Source organism: Macaca nemestrina, chromosome 20 (genome assembly GCF_043159975.1).
Source record: "Macaca nemestrina isolate mMacNem1 chromosome 20, mMacNem.hap1, whole genome shotgun sequence".
Classification (NCBI taxonomy): domain Eukaryota; kingdom Metazoa; phylum Chordata; class Mammalia; order Primates; family Cercopithecidae; genus Macaca; species Macaca nemestrina.
In genome coordinates, this window is record NC_092144.1 from 11227752 (window position 1) to 11247753 (window position 20002).

General features: G+C 41.8%; 2 protein-coding genes across 5 annotated transcripts in view; one reads left to right on the forward strand and one right to left on the reverse strand.

Moving 5' to 3' along the window:
* LOC105486901 (zinc finger protein 823) overlaps positions 1 to 20002 on the reverse strand; it is a 317208-nt gene that overhangs the window by 29935 nt on the left and 267271 nt on the right. The gene's annotated exons all lie outside the window — the stretch shown is intronic.
* LOC105470714 (zinc finger protein 441) lies at positions 40 to 18230 on the forward strand. 4 transcript variants are annotated; one of them, XM_011723123.2, is made up of 5 exons: positions 40 to 235; positions 8983 to 9109; positions 9992 to 10055; positions 11625 to 13195; positions 14392 to 18230. In XM_011723123.2, coding segments are annotated over exons 1-5 (1767 nt in total). In that variant the 5' UTR covers positions 40 to 232; the 3' UTR covers positions 14394 to 18230. The 4 variants fall into 4 exon arrangements, with proteins under 4 accessions (XP_011721425.1, XP_011721376.1, XP_011721231.1 ...); XM_011723074.2 differs by having other exon boundaries at positions 11625 to 13363; positions 14392 to 18229; XM_011722929.2 differs by having other exon boundaries at positions 11625 to 18229.

Consider the following 20002-nt stretch of genomic DNA (forward strand, 5'->3'; position numbering starts at 1 on the left):
CTATCCAATCAGGGCCGCGGGGCGGGGTCGTGGGAACTGTCAATCAGGCGCGCTGCCCGGAGGAGGGTGCAAGGTTCAAAGAACCCGCCGAGTCTTCTCCACGCCCCCGCACTGGGCTCCGGGTTCTGTCACTGAGAGACGCCCTGGAAAGTCTGTGGCAGCTTCTGTCGCGCTGGGACCCGCACTGACAGCGGGAGGCAGAGGGAGGAACCCGGACACCGGAAGCCGGGAAATGGTGAGTGTGTGAGGTCTGGTGTCCCGACGCGTGAGAGGAGAGACTGGTTGGAACCGGCCGGAACCGGCTGTGGTGGCACCAGGGCTTCCCCGCTGGCGACACCCTGGCGCAGCTCGGCCCTCGGTCCCCTCGGCCGCAGGATGGGGCTGGGGCGGCAGCCGGGACCCCGGGCGTCCTGTCCCGTCTTTGCGCTGCCACTGCGGCCCTGGCCCTGGCCCTGGCGGCCTCCCTGGGCAACTACGCGCCCGCAGCCCCGCGTCTCCCCGGATTGTGCGGCTGTAACCGGCACAGGTTCGCGGCCCGAGTAACTGCACCGAGACGCTGAGGGCTGCAGCAGAAACAGTTTAATGGGGGGAGAGGGGAGGACACTCCAGATCCGCCTTCCTGAGAGGTTTGGGAATGGGGTGTTTAGGGGTGTGGACCGGGGCGGCTGGGGCGTGGGGTCGCTGGATGGTGGGGAAGCGAGGGGTGACTCCTGGGACGGGAGGTGAAACCGCTTTCTTCTGCTGAGTGGGCTCCCTTGTGGGGTCTTCAGCCTGCTTGGCGCCAGCCTTTCCACTGGAATTCAGGATCCGAGAAAGAACTCAGGTGGCCCTTGAACAACTCTCAGAGATCGCATCCCCAGGCACAATGGGGATGCCGGCGGTCAGCGTCTGCTGTGACCTGACTCTCAGGGAGGCGACCCCGTGAGGCAGCGGGGCTGAGTGCATCTGGTTAATACCTAACTGCAATCTCGCCTCCAGCCTGGCTCGCAGTTCCTGTGAACCCGGTGAGGAGGCTGCACGGTGACGACAGGTCACCAGGCCGACTCGTGTGTGGGGTTTGTGTGTGGGAGGACTTGTGGTCTCTTTGGTCCTCAGTCCCTTCTTTCTTCCCAAGGGCGACCGCTTCCCCTCCGAGTCTTCCAGAGATGTGGGCAGCAGGGTCTCAAGTCCACCACTGTGTTCTCTCATCCTAACTCCTCCTAGGGCAGACAGAAAATCCCTTGGTTTCCAGAGCCTTCCTCAGGCTTTCTCTTCTCAATTCACAGCAACTTTATGAACTCCTTGTCCCCCAGTTTATATTTCAAACAGAGGCTAGTATTTTAATTGTCATTTTGTTTATACATAGCAATATATGGCTCTTTGTAAACGGTTTTGTGTTTATGAACATTTCACATGCGAGGAAGCAGAGAAAAACCACGACACTTGGCTGTAAAAAAAATGGATATTAATAAATAAAATTTTTGTTACTGCCTTCCCTTCATCATCCCTAGACAGAGACACCTTTTAAGAATGTGTTTGGATTGAGGTTCCTCTTTGGAAACGTTACAGGGTGATGAGTCCCCAGCCCATCCTCTATGGTTTCCTGGTCCTGGGTTTCAGAACTGCCTGGGGCTACCCCAAGATGCCCACAACTGCCAAGTCTCTTATAGTGTCAAGTGAATATCAGTCCCTGTGTGACCCCTTCCAGAGGACACCCTGAGGTGGAGATGGTGGGACCTTGTAGGGAAGTAGAATGATGCCCTGTAGTAGGAGTCTCCTGGTATACCCTTCCTCAAGAAGCTACTTCCTTAGAACACTCAGCTTTTCTTCCCCCATCCCTTTCTTGGGGACATATGGCTAGCCAACCAATTGGGTGGTGGTATTAAGGGGACAGGACTGAAATGATTCTTCCCTTCTGATGCTCTCACACTAACGAAGGGAGAAAACTATCCCTACAGACAGGAAAACCAACCCCACTGAGGTGGTGCAAGAACTTGAAAAGCTAACAATGTAGTGTCTCCTGGGATCGTGGTTACTGAACACTTTGTGAGCAGCATGGGGATGGAGGATGTTCCAGGTGACAGGAGGACCTGACTTGACACACTCTGCACCCATAGGGAGGTGGTGAAAGGAGATGATGGTATAAGGGATGCATATGGATCAACCAAATTGAAGAACTGGGAGAAGATAGAGAACTAGAAGCTGTGTCAAGGGTCATAAAACCCCTTTTTTGGTATGAAAAACATAAAACCACATTCAAAATGGAAGCTGAGGTAACAAACTGAGTAAAAATTAATGAAAACCAGAAAGTCTATAGTTAGTTGATCATTGTATATGGAGATGCTGGGCAGAAGATGGATTATTCTCCTGTAGATAACCATTTGTCTCTATCATTTCCGTTGAAGTGTCTGTCATTTGTATCACTGCCTGGCAATACCTGCTGTGTCATAGGTTCTTGTACCTTAAGTAGATGCTCTTGTTCCAGAATTTGCTATTTTTCATTGGTTTATGTATCTATCAGTCTGCTAATATCATACTCTCCTGATTACTATAGTCTTCAAAGCCTTGATGTGTGGTAGAGAAAGACCCTTCCTAACTTAATCCTTTGGGCTGCTATAACAAATTACCATAGACTGCATGCCTTAAACAACAGATACTCATTTCTCAAAGCTGTAAAGGCTGGGAATTCAGTTTCAAACAGCAGATCAGTTGTCTAATAAGGGCCTCTTTCTCTTTCTTTTCTTTTCTTTCTTTTTTTTGAGATGGAGTATTACTCTGTCCCCAGGCTGGAGTGCAGTGGCATGATCTCAGCTCACTGCAACCTCCGCCTTCTGGGTTCAAGCGATTCTCCTGCCTCAGCTTCCCAAGTAGCTGGGACTACAGGCACATGCCACCACGCCCAGCTAATTTTTTGTATTTTTAGTAGAGACGGTGTTTCACTGTGTTAGCCAGGATGGTCTCGATCTCCTGACCTCATGATTCGCGCACCTTGGCCTCCCAAAGTGCTGGGATTACAGAGGTGAGCCACCGCGCCCCACCTGGGCCTCTTTCCTGATTTGCAGACGGCATTCTTCCCTTTATGCCCTCACATGGTGGAGATATGTCTGTAATGTCTATCTAGTTTTGTGTATTAAGGCAGTTGTATTAGTCCATTTTCACACTGCTATAAAGAACTACCAGAAAAGAAGTTTAATTGACTCACAGTTCCTCATGGCTAGGGAGGCCTCAGGAAACTTACAATCATGGCGGAAGGGGAAGCAGGCACTTCTTACATGGTGGCAGGCAAGACGGCACGTGAAGTAGCAACTGTCAAACACTTATAAAACCATCAGATTTCATGAGAACCCACTGTCACAAGAACAGCATGCAGGAAATTGCCCCCGTGATCCAGTCACCTCCCACAGGTCCCTCCCTTGATACATGGGGGTTATGGGGATTACAGTTCAAGATTAGATTTCGGTGGTGACACAGAGCCAAACCATATTATCAGTGTTGGCCTTACAACATGAATTAGAAATTGTCCCCTCTGTTTCTATTTTCTGAAAGAGATTATAGAGAATTTGTGTCATTTCTTCCCTAAGTGTTTTCCAGAATTCAACAGTGAAACCATGCTGGCCTGTTCCTTTTTCTTAGGACTTTTTGTTTGTTTGCTTGAAATGGAGTTTTGCTTTGTTGTCTAGGCTGAAGTGCAGTGGCATGATCTCACTGCAACTTCTGCTTCCTGGGCTCAAGTGATCCTCCCACCTCAGCCTCCTGAGTGGCTGGAACTACAGGCATGTGCCACCACATCCTGCTAATTTTTTGTGTTTTCTGTAGAGATGGAGTTTCACCTTGTTGCCCAGGCTGGTCTTGAACTCCTGGGCTCAAGCAGTCTGCCGATCTTGGCCTCCCAAAGTGCTGGCATTACACATGTGAGCCACCAAGCCTAGCCTACCAGTGCACCCAGCCTGGCCTGGGACTTTTATTATTTATTGATTCGATTTCTTTAATAGTTATAAGACTTTTCATATTACTTAGTTCTCCTTTAGTGAGAACTAATTTTGGTAGCTTGTGTCATTCAAGGAATTGGTGCGTTCCATGTAATTTATCAACTATATGGGCATGCAGCAGTTGTTCCTAATACTCTTTTGAGGTCCTTTAATGAACACAAGATTAGTAATCATAACCCCCCTTTCTTCTGAGTTAGCTTGGCTATGGGCTTACTCATTTTATTGATCTTTTGAAGGAACCAGCTTTTGAATTGTTGATGTTTTCTACTGATCTCTTGCTTGCTATTTCGTTAATACCTTCTCTTGTTGTTATTTTCCTCTGCTTGATTTACATGTATCTTACTAAACTTTCTTTAGTTTCCTGAAGTGGAAGGTTTTTAAGCATTGGTTTTATATCTTTTCTCTCTAGAGATTGCATTCAATTCTTTTTTTTTTTTTTTTTTTTTTTGAGACGGAGTCTGGCTCTGTTGCCCAGGTTGGAGTGCAGTGGCGTGATCTCGGCTCACTACGAGCTCCGCCTGCCGGGTTCACACCATTCTCCTGCCTCAGCCTCTGGAGTAGCTGGGACTATAGGTGCCTGCCACCATGCCTGGCTAATTTTTTTTTTTTTTTTAAGTTGAGATGGGGTTTCACTGTGTTAGCCAGGACAGTCTTGATCTTCTGACCTCGTGATCCGCTCACGTTGGCCTCCCAAAGTGCTGGGATTACAGGCGTGAGCCACCGCACCCAGCCTGCATTCAAATCTTTAAGTTTCCTTCTAAGCACTGCCTTTGCTACATTCTAAAACTTTTGCTATGATATACTCTTTTTTATCAACATTGCAGTATTTACATTTGCTTGAGAATTCTCTTTGACATTTTTAAAGTTGAGAGGTTTGTGACTTAAATCTCCAGGTTTTTTAGGCTTTTCAAGTATGTTTCTGTTATTTATTGCTACGTTAATTATAATACAGTTTGATTGCATACTTTATAGAATTTCTATTTTTAAAAAGTTGTTCAAGTGTGTTTCATGATTCAGAATATGTATGGTCTATCTTGGTGTATACGTCATGTGGGCTTGAAAATAATGTGTAGCCTGTTGGTGTACAATGAAGGTATAAATACACATCAATTAAATCTAGTTAATTAATAGTATTCTTGAGTTCAGGTGTATCATTAGTGATTTTCTGCCAAACTGATCTGTCAATTATTGAAAGAGATGAGTTGTTTTCCTCCAACTATAGTTGTAGATTTGTGTATTCTGCCTTGTGGTTTTAATAGTTTTTGCCTTGTGTATTTTCATGATCTGTGTTTATGGGCATAGATATTAAGGATTATTATGTCTTGTAGGATTGACCTCTTTATCATTATGAAATATCTCCATCGCATGTAATTTTCTTTGACCTAAAATCTTATTTATCTGAATTTAGTATCGCTGTTCCGTATTTCTTTTGATTAGGGCTAGAATGGCATATATTTATCCATACCTTTCTGTTTAATGTATCTGTGTCTTTCTGTTTAAAATGGTTTTCTTGTGCACATTGATGGGCCTTCTTTTTCATTATACTCTGCCAGTGCCTGCCTTTTTTACTATGTTATAACTGTTGTATGTCATAACTGATATAATTGGATTAATATCACATATATGTTATTGTTTTCTATTTATTGTACACTCTCTGTTTTTTCAACTTTCTCCTTTTTGCCTTCTTTCATTTTGACTGAGCATGTATATGATTCCATTTGCTTACTTCTATGAGTAGAGTAAATCTATTTGTTTCTTAAATTTTACTAGTGAATTCACTAGAGTTTGTAGAATACCATTCACAACTAATGAGCCTACAGTTTCAAATAACACTATACCAGCTTCAGGGGTAGTGCTGGTATAACAAACTATTCTGAATTCCTCTATTGTATTGCCCAATACATTGCTGATATTATTATGTTGAGCAAACCTGTATCTATTATATTAGATCAGATAGGTATAAGAAAACTAAAGAATTTCAAATGTCTTCATGTAATTCTCAGACTCTTTGTGTGTGTGTGATCCAAATTTTTAATCTATATAATTTTTCTTCTCTCCAATGAAATTCTTTTAACATTACTGGCAAGGCAGTTATATCAATCATACATTCTATCAATTTCATTCCTTTTTCTTTTTTTTCTCCTCAGTCTAAATAACTTCAATTGTTCTATCTTCATTTTAGCTGATTTTTTACTTTGGTTTCTCACATCTGTTGAACGTCTATAGAGAAATTTTCATTTTAGATGTTGTCCTTTGCAGTTGCATAAATTAAATATGGTCCAATTTCTAATTTTGTATTGATATGATTTTATCCATACATCCTTTTTCTGGTTTTCTTTTAGTTCTTCGTTCATAATTGCCTTTACCTCATTGAATATATGTAAAACAGTTGCTTTAAAGTTTTTATTCAGTAAGTCTAATGTCTGAGGTTCTCAGAGATGGTTTATCTAAATTAAATTTTTTCCATTGATGAACTGTATTTTCATGCTCCTTTACAGTCTTTGTGGACTTTTTATGTTGTAAAGCAGACATTTGAATGTTATAATCTGGAAATCAGATTCCTCTTCACGGTTTGCCCTTCTGGTTTGTGGAAGGTTTTAATTATTCGTTTGTTTAGTAACATTTTCAGAGTATGTTTGCAGAGACTGTATTCTCTGTCCATTGTAGTCACTGAAGTCTCTGTTCTCTTAGCTTGTGTTCATCCAGTATTCTGATAGATTTCCTGAATGCTAGCAGCTAAAAGTAAAAAAGACATGCCAAACAAATACCCGACCTCTTCCAGTCTTTGTGGATGGGTCTGTGATGTAGTATTTGTTGAACACTTAGCCAGACTGCTTACAATTCTGCTTTAGCCTTCCCTTTCTGTTTTACCAAACCGAGAGATGATGCAGAGCTGAAAATGAGGGCCTCCCCAGGTCTTTTTTGAAAATGTGTTCTTTCCAGTGCATGCATTCTCAATTCCCCAAAACACTTGAGTGCTTTTGGATGCCTTTTTTTTTTTTTTTTTTGAGACGGAATCTTGCTTTATTGCCCAGGCTGGAGTTCAGTGGCTCGATCTCAGCTCACTGCAACCTCCAATTCCCAGGTTCAAGCAATTCTCATCCCTAAGCCTCTGGAGTAGTTGGAACTACAGGTGCCTGCCACCACGCCTGACTAATTTTTGTATTCTTAGTAGAGACGGGGTTTCAACATGTTGGCCAGGCTGGTCTCGAACTCCTGACCTCAGGTGATCCTCCCGCCTTGGCCTCCCAAAGTGCTGGGATTACAAACGTGAGCCACCGTGCTCAGCCTGACTGCCCTAATTTCTGGGGGAAATTGTTCTCTCCTTTTTTATTCCCAGGACTTAGATGTTCTACCATTTGTCTTAATCATAATTTGTTGTCCTAGTTGTTTGAAGTTTTTTTATGTATTTTTGCAACATTTTGAAGCAGTTCCTGCCAAGCTTGACCTAATTAGGCTCCATCATTGATGAAATAAAAAAGAGAGCTTTCTTTCAGACCTTTGGATGGTCCACAGATGGATTGAAAAATACAAAGGGGCAATAACTTATAAATAAGATCTGATCTCCTCTCTCTAGGGATCCACATTGGAAATTTGGTCTGCTGTCTTCAAGACTGGCTCTGACGTGAGGAGGGGTTGGGAGAAGGACAAACAAAACTCCACCAAGCTTTCCTACTATTTTTCATCTTCCTTATTCTGTTTGTTTATCTCTGTGTTAATAGTACAGGATGCTGAATATAGTATATTCACAATACTTTATCTGTTTTTGGAAAGCTGTTGCTTTCTTGATTAGAAGGATTTTAGCATTTTTAGACGTTTGTGACTTCTATTAGATTTGGTCATGTAATTTTTAATGATGACAAAAAGATCTGTTTAGGGATTTAGGGAATATTGTAGATATTCATGAGAGGTGACACTGAGTTTTTTTCTAAGAACATATGCAATCTTTGCCCTTCTTTTCTTCTTTGACATTACTTAATAAAGTTTAACATTTTTCCATTGGGATGGTAAAATATCCTTATTAGTCTTTTGTCATACTAAACTACATTTGTTCTGCAGGAAACCATTTGCTAGCTTCCAAATGTTCTCTCTTAGTGTAGTCACATAGCACAGGCTAAATTCCCCAAGGCACAAGGGTCACTCATTACAGATGCAGTGACCAGAGTGTTTTTCCCTTATTTTTTTATTTTTTTGAGACGGAGTTTCGCTCTTGTTGCCCAGGCTGCAGTGCAATGGCGTGATCTCGGCAGCCCAGGCTGCAGTGCAGTGGTGCGATCAACGGCGCAACCTTCACCTCCCAGGTTCAAGCAATTCTCCTGCCTCAGCCTCCTGAGTAGCTGGGATTATAGGCATGCGCCACCACGCCTGGCTAATTATTTGTATTTTTAGTAGAGGCGGAGTTTCTCTGTGTTGGTCAGACTGGTCTCGAACTCCCAACCTCAGGTTATCTGCCTGCCTCGGCCTCCCAAAGTGCTGGGATTACAGGCGTGTGCCACCGTGCCTGGCCTCAGAGTGTTTTTTTCATGGCTGTCTTAGTCTGTTTTTTGTTGCTTATAACAGAATACTTTTACCTGGGTAATTTATAAGAAATGATATTTATTTTTTACATTTCTGGAGGGTGGGAAGCCCAGCATCAAGGTTGGGCATCTGGTGAGAGCCTTCTTGCTGGTAACTCTCTTTTGCACAATAGGTAGTAGGACTTTGTCATGACAAGAACTGCAGACCCACTGTAGAAATAGAAATTAGGAGCGATCCAGGCGATAAGACTCACTTTCTTAACTCACCAACAAGAGGTGTGTTCCTATTCAACTGTTGCTTTACCAAACATGTTCAATTCTAGCATCAGAATTGTTGTGTGGGATAAAATGGTATAAAGAGAGAATAAGAGTGGGTTTACCATGTCCTTGAATAAATGTTTGGAAACCACAGCATCATGTGAAGGTTATGAAGTGAATCTAGATTCCCAGTGCCTTCAGTTTTAATCTTCCTCCTCTGTACATGTGGAATGTTTCAGGACTCAGTGGCATTTGAGGATGTGGCTATAAACTTCACCTGTGAGGAGTGGGCTTTGCTGGGTCCATCACAGAAGAGTCTCTACAGAGATGTGATGCAGGAAACCATCAGAAACCTGGACTGTATAGGTAAGGATGACATCATGCCTTCACTTAGTCAATTAGAGACATTTGTTTCTTGGTCATCAGTGCTGTTCAATTATTTGAAATATGGAAAGGGGATATAATTGGCCCTTGAACCAGCCACCCAAGCAGTCATATATTTTCTTCTCCCCTACAACTTAACCACTAGTAGCCTACTGTTTACTGGCAGCATTATTGGTAACATAAACAATTAATACATGTATTTTATGTCATATGTATTACATGCTATATATTGTTACAGTACAGTAAGCTAGAAAAAGAAAATATTCATTAGGAAACTATAGGGAAGTGGAACATTATTTAGTATTCATAGAAAGTTTTCATTCTGATTTTTTTTTTTTTTTTGAGACAGAGTCTTACTCTATTGGCAGGCTGGAGTGCAGTGGCACGATCTTGGCTCACTGCAACCTCTGCCTCCTGGATTCAAGCAATTCTTCTGCCTCAGGCTCCCGAGTATCTGGGACTACTGGTGCACGCCACCATGCCCAGCTAATTCTTGCATTTTTAGTAGAGATGGGGTTTCACCATGTTGGCCAGGATGGTCTCGATCTCTTGACCTCATGATCCACCCGCCTCGGCCTCCCAAAGGGCTGGGATTACAGGTGTGAGCCACCGTGCCTGGCCCATTCTAACTGTCTTTACATTGAGTGGACTGAATAAGAGGAGGGGTTGGTCTTGCTGTCTCAAGAGTAGCAGAGACTGAAGAAATTCATCTGTAAATGGACCTGTGCAGTTCAAACCTGTGTTGTTAAGAGTCAACTGTAGTTTGGTGTGTGAATAATGCATGATTGCAGTGTACATAAAATCTTACAGTCTTTCTATAATTTTGTAATAATTTATAGTCATTTTTCTGGTTCTAACTTTCAGGAATGATATGGCAAAATCACGATATAGAAGAAGATCAGTACAAAGATCTCAGGAGAAATCTAAGGTAATTTGCACCCACAAGAGAAAGCTGTGTCCTTGGAGTGATTCATAGTATGCCAGAAATTTTATTTTATTTTGTTTGTTTTAGAGACAGTGTCTCACTTTGTTGCTCAGGCTGGAGTACAGTGGTATGATCATAGCTTGCTGTATAGCCTCAGACTCCTGTGCTCAATGGTCCTCCCATTTCAGCCTTCCGAGTAGCTAGGGTTACAGGCATGTACCACCACATGTGGCTACGTATTTTGTTTTTGTAGAACTAGGGTCTTGCTATGTTTGACCAGGCTCATCTCAAGCTCCTGTCCTTAAGCATTCCTCCTGCCTTGGCCTCTCAAAAGGCAGGTATTACAGGCATGACATGGAAAATTAACAAGCCCACCTTAAATTTATTTATTCTTAGAAAATTTTCTTCAAAAACATATACTTAAATGTGACATAGCTATTCAGTGCTTGCAAAATAATTATCTTGGAAACAGTATTAAGAATTCCCATAGGAATGTCACTATCTTCAAAACAGCTGGGGTTGAGTTATCTTCCACATCGTTCTGTCCATTCATGTTCAAAGAGGGCATGAAACCTACACTTTGCATGATAATGTTAGAAATGTAAATCCAGGCCAGGTGGGATGGCTCACACCTGTAATCCCAACTATTTGGGAAGCTGAGGCAGGAAGACTGCTTGAGCCCAGGTGTTCAAGCAGTCTGGGCAACATGGCAAGACCCCCTTTCTACAAAAAATACAAAAATTAGCTAGGCATGGTGGCCTGTGCTTGTGGTTTCAGTTACTTGGGAGGCTGAGACAGGAAGGTTGCTTGAGCCCAGTAGGTCAAGACTGCAGTAAGCCCTGTTCACATCACTATACTCCAGCCTGGGCAACAGAGCAAAACCCAGTTTCAAAAAGAGAAAGAAAGAAAAAGAAAGGCTGGGTATGGTGGCTCACCCTTGTAATCCCAGCACTATAGAAGGTCAAGGTGGGCAGATTGCTTGAGCTCAGGAGTTCAAGACTAGCCTGGGCAACATGGTGAAACCTCATCTCTACAAAAAATACAAAAATCTAATCCCAGCACTTTGGGAGGCGGAGGTGGGTAGATCACGAGGTCAGGAGATTGAAACCATCCTGGCTAACACGGTGAAACCCCGTCTCTACTGAAAATACAAAAAATTAGATGGGCATGGTGGCAGGCGTGCCTGTAGTCCCAGCTACTTGGAAGGCTGAGGCAGGAGAATGGCGTGAACCTGGGAGGCGGAGCTTGCAGTGAGCCAAGATTGTGCCACTGCATTCCAGCCTGGGCAACAGAGTGAGACTCTGTCTCAAAAAAAAAAAAAAAAAAATCAGCCAGGCGTGGTGGCATTTGCCTGTAGTCCCAGCTATTTGAGAGGCTGAGGTGGGAGGATGGTTTGAGTCTGGGAGGTGGAGGTTGCAGTGAGCTGAGATCACACCACTGCACTCCAGCCTGGGCAACAGAACGAGATCCTGTCTAAAAACAAAAAAAAAGAAAAGAAATGTAAATCCAATACTTATTAATACAAAATCATTTATAAACAAACCTTTACTAATATCTTCTTATTTTTTACAGATGTCATATGGTAGAGAGATCCTGTGAAATTGAAGATAATAGTCAATGTGGAGGACCCTTTACCCAGATTCAAGACAGTATTGTGAACGAGAAAATACCTGGAGTAGATCCATGGGAAAGCAGTGCGTGTGCAGAAGTCCTCATGGGTCGTTCATCTCTTAATTGCTACATTAGAGTTGACAGTGAACACAAACCATGTGAGTATCAAGAATATGGAGAGAAGCCATATACACATACACAATGTGGGACAACTTTCAGTTATCAGCCCTCCTTTCAAATACGTGAAAGGCCTCAGCATGGAAAGAAACTCTATGATTGTAAGGAATGTGCAACCTTCAGTTCTCTTGAAAACCTCCAAAGACACATGGCAGTACACCATGGAGATGGACGTTGTATGTGTAAGTTGTGTGGAAATGCCTTTATTTGGCCTAGTTTATTTCATATGCTTGGAAGAACTCACACTGAAGAGAAACCATATGAATATGAGCAGTGTTCTACAGCGTTTCCTGCTTATAGTTCCTCTCTAAGACATGAAAGAACACACAGTGGAGAGAAACCCTATCAATGTAATCTATGTGGGAACGCCTTCAGTTGTTCCTGTTACACTCAACTATATGAAATGAGTCACACTGGAGAACAATCCTATGAATGTCAGCAATGTGGGAAAACATTTTATCATCTTGGAAGCTTTCAAAGACACATGATAATGCACACTGGAGATGGACCTCATAAATGTAAGATATGTGGAAAAGGCTTTCTTTCTCCCAGTTCAGTTCGAAGACATAAAAGAACTCACACTGGAGAGAAACCCTATGAATGTAAGTATTGTGGGAAAGCATTCTCTGATTGCACAGGTTTTCGAAGACACATGATAACGCACACTGGAGATGGACCTCATAAATGCAAGGTATGTGGGAAAGCCTTTGATTCTCCCAGTTTATGTCGAAGGCATGAAAAAACTCATACTGGGGAGAAACCCTATAAATGTGAATGTGGGAAAGCCTTTAGTGATTTCTATTACTTTAGAAATCATGAAACTACTCACACTGGAGAGAAGCCATATAAATGTAAACAATGTGGAAAAGCCTTCATTTGTTGCACTTACCTTCAAATACATGAAAGAATTCACACTGGGGAGAGACCCTATAAATGTAAACAATGTGGAAAAGCCTTCAGGTCTTCCAATTACATTCGAGTACATGAAAAGACTCACACTGGAGAAAAGCCCTATGAATGTAAGCAGTGTGGAAAAGCACTTTCTCATCTGAAAAGCTTTCAGAGACACATGATAATGCACACTGGAGACGGACCTCATAAATGTAAGATATGTGGGAAAAGCTTTGATTCTCCCAGTTCATTTCGAAGACATGAAAGAATTCACACTGGGGAGAGACCCTATAAGTGTAAACTATGTGGGAAAGGCTTCAGGTCTTCCAGTTACATTCAACTACATGAAAGGACCCACACTGGAGAGAAACCCTATGGTTGTCAGCAATGTGGGAAAGCATTATCTGATCTCTCAAGCTTTCGAAGACACATGATAACGCATACTGGAAATGGACCTCATAAATGTAAGATATGTGGGAAAGGCTTTGATTATCCTAGTTCAGTGCAAAGACATGAAAGAACTCACACTGGAGAGAAACCCTATGAATGCAAGGAATGTGGGAAAGCCTTCAGTCATTCAAGTTACTTACGGATACATGAAAGAGTTCATACTGGGGAGAAGCCCTATAAATGTAAGGAATGTGGGAAACCATTCCATTGTCCCAGTGCCTTTCATAAACATGAAAGGACCCACAGTGTAGAGAAACCCTATAAGTGTAAAGAAGGTGGGGAAACATTTCATTGTATCAGTTCCTTTCATAAGCATGAAGGGACCCACTAGAGAAAACCCCTGTGAGTGTTGAACATGTGGGAAAGCCTTAAGTACTTTCAGCTTCTTACAAATACACAAAAGGACTCACACTGAAAAAAGTTGTATGATTGTAAAAATGTACTAAAACCTTCCATTTTTTTCAGTACCTTTTGAAAACATGACCAAACTCATACTTTAAAAAAATATGTATAATGAATATGAGGAATATGAAAAAGACTTTCTTTCGCTAGCAAACTTTCAAAGGTGGATATTATGACACACTAGCAGTGGACCTTACTACTGTAAGGAATGTAGAAATGCATTTACTAGTCCTAATTCATTTCAGTTACATGAAAGATTTCAAATTGCAGAGAACCACTATGAATGTAAACAATGTGGTGAAGCATTTAGTAGCTTCAGTTTCTGTTGAATACAGTCCTCCTTAGTTTCTGAGGTGAATTGATTCCAACACCCTCGGGAATACCTACATTCAGAGATATTCAAGTCCGTGATATTAAACAGCATGTTTGCATATAACCTAGGCACATTCTTCTGTATATTTTAAATCATTTCTAGATTACTTATAATACACAATGCATTGTAAATTCTATATAAGTTGCTTTTGTATTGTTTAGGGAATCATGACAAGAAACAAGTCTACATGTTCAGTACAAACACAGCTGTCATTGTCCTAAGTACATGTTCATGTCAGCAGCAATGTCAGGATCTGTGGAGTTTGCGAGTGTAAGATCTTTAAGTGTTGAAGGTTCCATCTCTATAATTGCAGCTGCTTTAGCTACAAATATTATAGGAAGCTGTTCCTTCTTTTTCTTTACGTCACCAAACCTTCCAGTGGTTATAGGCATTTTGTTATCCTTCAAGTGACCTGGAACCTTTGTTGTATTACAGGATTGTACCTGAAGATCACATTCTTTAACAGTTGTACCTACTGAATCTATAAAACTACTGGGAGAAAACATTTTGAAAATACTTCAGGACATTGGTTTAGGCAAAGATTTTATGGCTAATACCTCAAAGCACAGACGACAAAGACAAAAATAGACAAATGAGACTATATTATACTAAAAAGTAGCTGTGCAAAGTAAAGGGAACAATGAGTGCAGAGAAAACCTGTTGATTATGAGAAAATATTTGCAAACTATGTGACAAGGGACTAATATCCAAATATACAAGGAACTCAAACATCTCAACAGCAAAAATATAAATAATCCCATTAAAAGTGGGAAAAGGACATGAACAGACAATTCTCAAAAGAAGACATGCAAATGGCCAAAAAGTATATGGAAATATGTGCAACATCACTAATGGTTAGGAAAATGCAAATTGAAACCACAATGAGATACCCTACTTAGAGCTGTTTTTACTAAAAAAGATAAAAAACAACAAATGCTGATGAGGATGTGGAGAAAAGAAAACTCACTGTTGGTCAAAGTGTAAGTTAGTACAACCACTGTGGAAAACAGTATGTAGATTTCTCAGAAACCTAAAAATAGAACCACCATATGATCCAGCAAACCCAGTATATCCACAGGAAAAACAATCAATATATCAAAGAGAGATTCACACTTGCGTATTTATCACAGCACTATTCACAATAACAAAGATATGGAATCAATCTAAGCGTCCATCAGTGGACACATGGATAAAGAAAATGTGGTTTATGTACACAGTGGAATACTATTTGGCCATAAAAAAGAATAAAATGCCATTGCTAACAACATGGATGGAGCTTGAGGTCATTATGGTAAGTGAAATAAGCCAGGCATAGAAAGACAAATGCCACATGTTCTCACTTATATGTGGGAGGTGAAAAACTTGATCTCATGGAGATAGGGAGTAGAATAGCAGGTATCAGAGGCTGAGAAGGGGAAATGAAGAGAAGTTGGTGAATACGTACAAATTTCCATTTACATCAAAGGAATGAGTTTGAAAGCAAACTAGAGTGAACTATAGTTAGCAGTAATATATTGCATATGTCAAAGTAGTTGGAAGAGAGGACTTGAAATGTTACCAACACATAGAAATGATAAATACTCAAGAGATCATGGATACCCCAAATACCCTGACTTGACCATTACACATTCTATGCATGCAACAAATACGTGTACCTTATATATATGTAAAATATGTATCAATAAAAGAAAATATATAAAATAGTTTTAAAATAACACTATTGTTAGGTGCGTGTGGGCTGAGGAACAGCCTGAGGTGTAAACTTAAGTTCTTCTCGGGTCTTTTCTTAGTTGCACCTGTCCCTGGGCATGTGTGGTAACTTTTTACTTTTCTCTGTATGGTTATTTTTGCACAACCTAATTTTCAGTGGCTCTCAAAAGGAGAGGAATAAAAACATTATGGGAAAAATAAAAGGCACCAGCCTGGAAGTCACTTCAGATGGAGGGCAAGGGCCTTTGAAAAATGGAGAGAGATGCAGCAGCAACAATCACCATCCACTTCTTTGTCTGTAACTCTGTGATCAGAAGCAGCAATTATCAAGCAGTGCACAGATCCCCAATATTTGGAAGACAGGTCCTTTTTGTCCACCCTGGCCTCCCCAGAACTGCATGCAAACTGCTGTTAAAACTTATGCATAGCTACCTGTCATGGAGCTGAGGAGGGGGAATGAGTCAGGGCTGCTGACTCAAGAGTTGAAATTGACCAAAATTAACCAAATTTTATTAGCCAATTTCCCTGGAAGCTGCAAACTTTTAATAGTATCCACAGTTTCAAAATAGCTACATCAGTTGGATTCTGCTAATGCAAATCCAGTTGAGGATACAGATTCTTCATGCTTTTTATTCTGCCATCTTCCCTGAATCCTCTAACCTGACTTTTTATGCTAATACATTACTTCAGGTCCCATCCCACATGTCACCTCCTCAGCAAGTCTTTCTGTCACCTCAGTTACTCCTTTCCACATGTACATTTTTTTCAATGCACTTTTCAGAATCAGGGAAATCCAATCTAGGTTTACAGACTTTACTGCTTCCTTATCAACCTATGAAAAGTCAAATCATATAAATGAACCAAACCGAATAGTGTCACTGTTACTTTTATGAAGTGTTATCCCATAGATTAAAAACAACCACCACCACCACCTGGGCATGGTGGCTCACGCCTGTAATCCCAGCACTTTGGGAGGCCGAGGAGGGTGGATCAACTGAGGTCAGAAGTTCAAGACCAGCCTGGTCAACATGGTGAAACCCCATCTCTATTAAGTATACAAAAATTAGCCGGGTGTGGTGGCGGGTGCCTGTAATCCCAGCTACTCGGGAGGCTGAGGCAGGAGAATTGCTTGAACCTGGGTGGCGGAAGTTGCAATGAGCCGAGATTGCGCCATTGTGCTCCAGCCTGGGCAACAAGAGCGAAACTTCGTCTCAAAAAAAGAAAAGAAAAGAAAAGAAAACTGCTTCGCATCGATTTGCAGAAAAAGAAAGGCAATGAACTCCCTCTTGTGGTGAGGATGGCATTAACAGCCACACATACTCCTCTAGGGTGTGGATTTCTGAGTTGTGTTGAGATCTCCAGAATTTAGAGCAAGTGATGGTCAGTTTAAAATATTATGTGCCTTCAATGAACAGGTGGTGTAGCAGGTTAGAGAGAAGAGAAGCAAATAAAATGGATGAGGTCCTCACTTAGGATATCACAATCTCTCCTGGAAGACAATTTCAAATGAATAAATCGAGGAACATGAGAGAGCCACAAGGGGGTTCAACCTGAGTCCAGTTAGACTCCTTGAAAGGGAAAGCTATTTACACAATACTTTGGATTTAACTGCGGAAATGATTGGATGGGTCAGTGGTGGTGGAGTGGGGTTGAGACCGTTTAAAATAGGTGACCTAAACATGTGAAACCTCAGACACAGAGCCCTTGGTGTTAACCATGATCTGTTGAAAGAAAGGATGAAGCAGAGGGAATTGTCGGAAGCTCACATTTGATTAGCTGTTTTCCATATAACTGTGTGTTGACATAGAAATTATGTATGGACATCTTTTTCTCGAACTAATAATTATTTTGAAGGTTTTTTCCCACCATGTAAACATAACCAACTCCTAGGAGCTTCCATGTGTATACTTAAATGTATAATATGTGTAAAGGTTCTATCAGACTTAAATCATCCATTTATCACACTTTAAATACCTATGAATGACCAGCCTGGACAACATACCAAGACCTCATTTCTACCAAAAAAGTTTATTTCTAATGATCCAGGCATAGTGTCATGCACCTGTAATCCTAGCTGCTCCAGAGGATGAGGTGGGAGGATTGCTTGAGCCTAGGAGGTTGAGGCTGCAGTGATCCGTGATGGCATCACTGCATGCCAGCCTGGGTGACACAGTGAGACCCTGTCTCAAATAAAAGAAAATGTCAAATAAGATGAATGTCATTGCTTAACCTCTTCCACACAGAAGAATTTATCAAGATGGTCTTCAGAGGTAGTATCATGAGGAAGCAGTACAGTGCAATGAGGAAAAAACAACAAAAAACAGTTGAAGGGGGCAGAAGACCTCAGTTCTACTCTTTATTTTCCCTAGATGTGAAACAACCTTGGGCAAGTCACTGCGCCTCTTTGAGCCTGTTATTTCATCTGTGAAAAGCTGAGATAATTAATATATCATAGATAATGTAGTGTTCTCAGTAGAAACTGAAACAGCACCATGAGATCAAACTCAGCAATATTCCTACAACAAAATGAGTAAATACTTGAAACAGAACAAAAAAGCCAATAAATAGCCTTTTTTTTTTTTTGAGATGGAGTCTTGCTGTGTCACCCAGGCTGGAGTGCAGTGGCCGGATCTCAGCTCACTGCAAGCTCTGCCTCCCGGGTTTATGCCATTCTCCTGCCTCAGCCTCCGGAGTAGCTGGGACCACAGGTGCCCGCCACCTCGCCCGACTAGTTTTTTGTATTTTTAAGTAGAGACGGGGTTTCACCGTGTTAGCCAGGATGGTCTCGATCTCCTGACCTCGTGATCCACCCGTCTCGGCCTCCCAAAGTGCTGGGATTACAGGCTTGAGCCACGGCGCCGGGCCAATAAATAGCCTCTTATTTCTTGATATCCGATTCGTGCCTACCTTACAAAAGAGTTTTCAGAACTTTTTGGTTTGTAAAACTGAAGAAAAGGGACTGTAGACTCATGGAAGTGTCTAAAGTCAGAAAGATTTGTCAGAGATGAATTTCTGAAATTAAAACATTTGGGAAGAAATACTTGTAATTCAGGGCATACACACAGACCGAGTGGTTTGGGTATGTCTGAAAAACAGAGAACATTGGAGGTTTCACGAAAAGGAGAAGGGTTACATGTGGTTCTTCAAGAAAGTTCATTGGCACTAGTAAGGTTTTTGGGAGTTGGAAAGTTCTGATCGGTAAGTGATGGCAATGAATAAAACTGTTCCTAAAATCACAGCAAGTTGTTTCAGTAACTATTAGATAAAACTGGTTTCAGGATACAACTGGCTGTTTCAGCAGCTTAGCAGAGAATGACATGCTTGCAGCACTGGTATGTGCCCTGAATGCTTTTCCCCCTTGGCCTGTTGACTCTTATAGTTGAGTTTGGCAAGAATTTATATGATCAATATTCAGTTTGCTAATTCACAACAAAACTATTTTCTGCCACTCCATGACTAATGTTTTTAAGTAGCCTTCGGCCTTTGGCTTGAACTTACCAAAGGACTTTTCAAACTAAAAAAATGTCCACTCTTTTTTTTTTTTTTTTTTTTTTTTTTGACGGTCTCGCTCTGTCGCCCAGGCTGGAGTGCAGTTGTGCAATCATGGTTCATTGAAGCCTTGACTTCCTAGGCTCAGGTGATCCTCCTGCCTCAGGCTCCTGAGTAGCTGAGACCACAGGTGCATGCCACCATGCCCAACTAATTTTTATAGAGACAAGGTTTTGCAGTGTTGCCCAGGCTGGTCTCAAACTTCTGGGCTCAAGCAATCCACCTACCTTAGCCTCCCAAAGTGCTAGGATTACAGGCATGAGCCAAACATTTAAAGAACTAATACCAATCCTACTCAAATTATTCTGAAAAATAGAGGAGGAGGCCAGGTGCGGTGGCTCACACCTGTAATCCCAGCACTTTGGGAGGCTGAGGCGGGCAGATCATGAGGTCAGGAGTTCGAGACCAGCCTGACCAACATGGTGAAACCCTGTCTCTACTAAAAATACAAAAATTAGCCGGGTGTGGTGGCATGTGCCTGTAATCCCAGCTACTCAGGAGGCTGAGGCAGAAGAATCACTTGAACCAGGGAGGCAGAGGTTGCAGTGAACTGAGATCACACCACTGCACTCCAGCCTGGGTGAGAGAGGAAGACTCAGCCTCAAGAAAAAAATAATAGAGGAGGAAGGAATACTTTCAAACTCATTCTATGAGGCCAGTGTTACCCAGATACCAAAACCAGGCAAAGACACAGTAAGAAAACTATAGGTCAATATCCCTGATGAATATTCATGCAAACATCCTCAACAAAATCCTAGCAACCAAATTCAACAACACATCAAAAAGA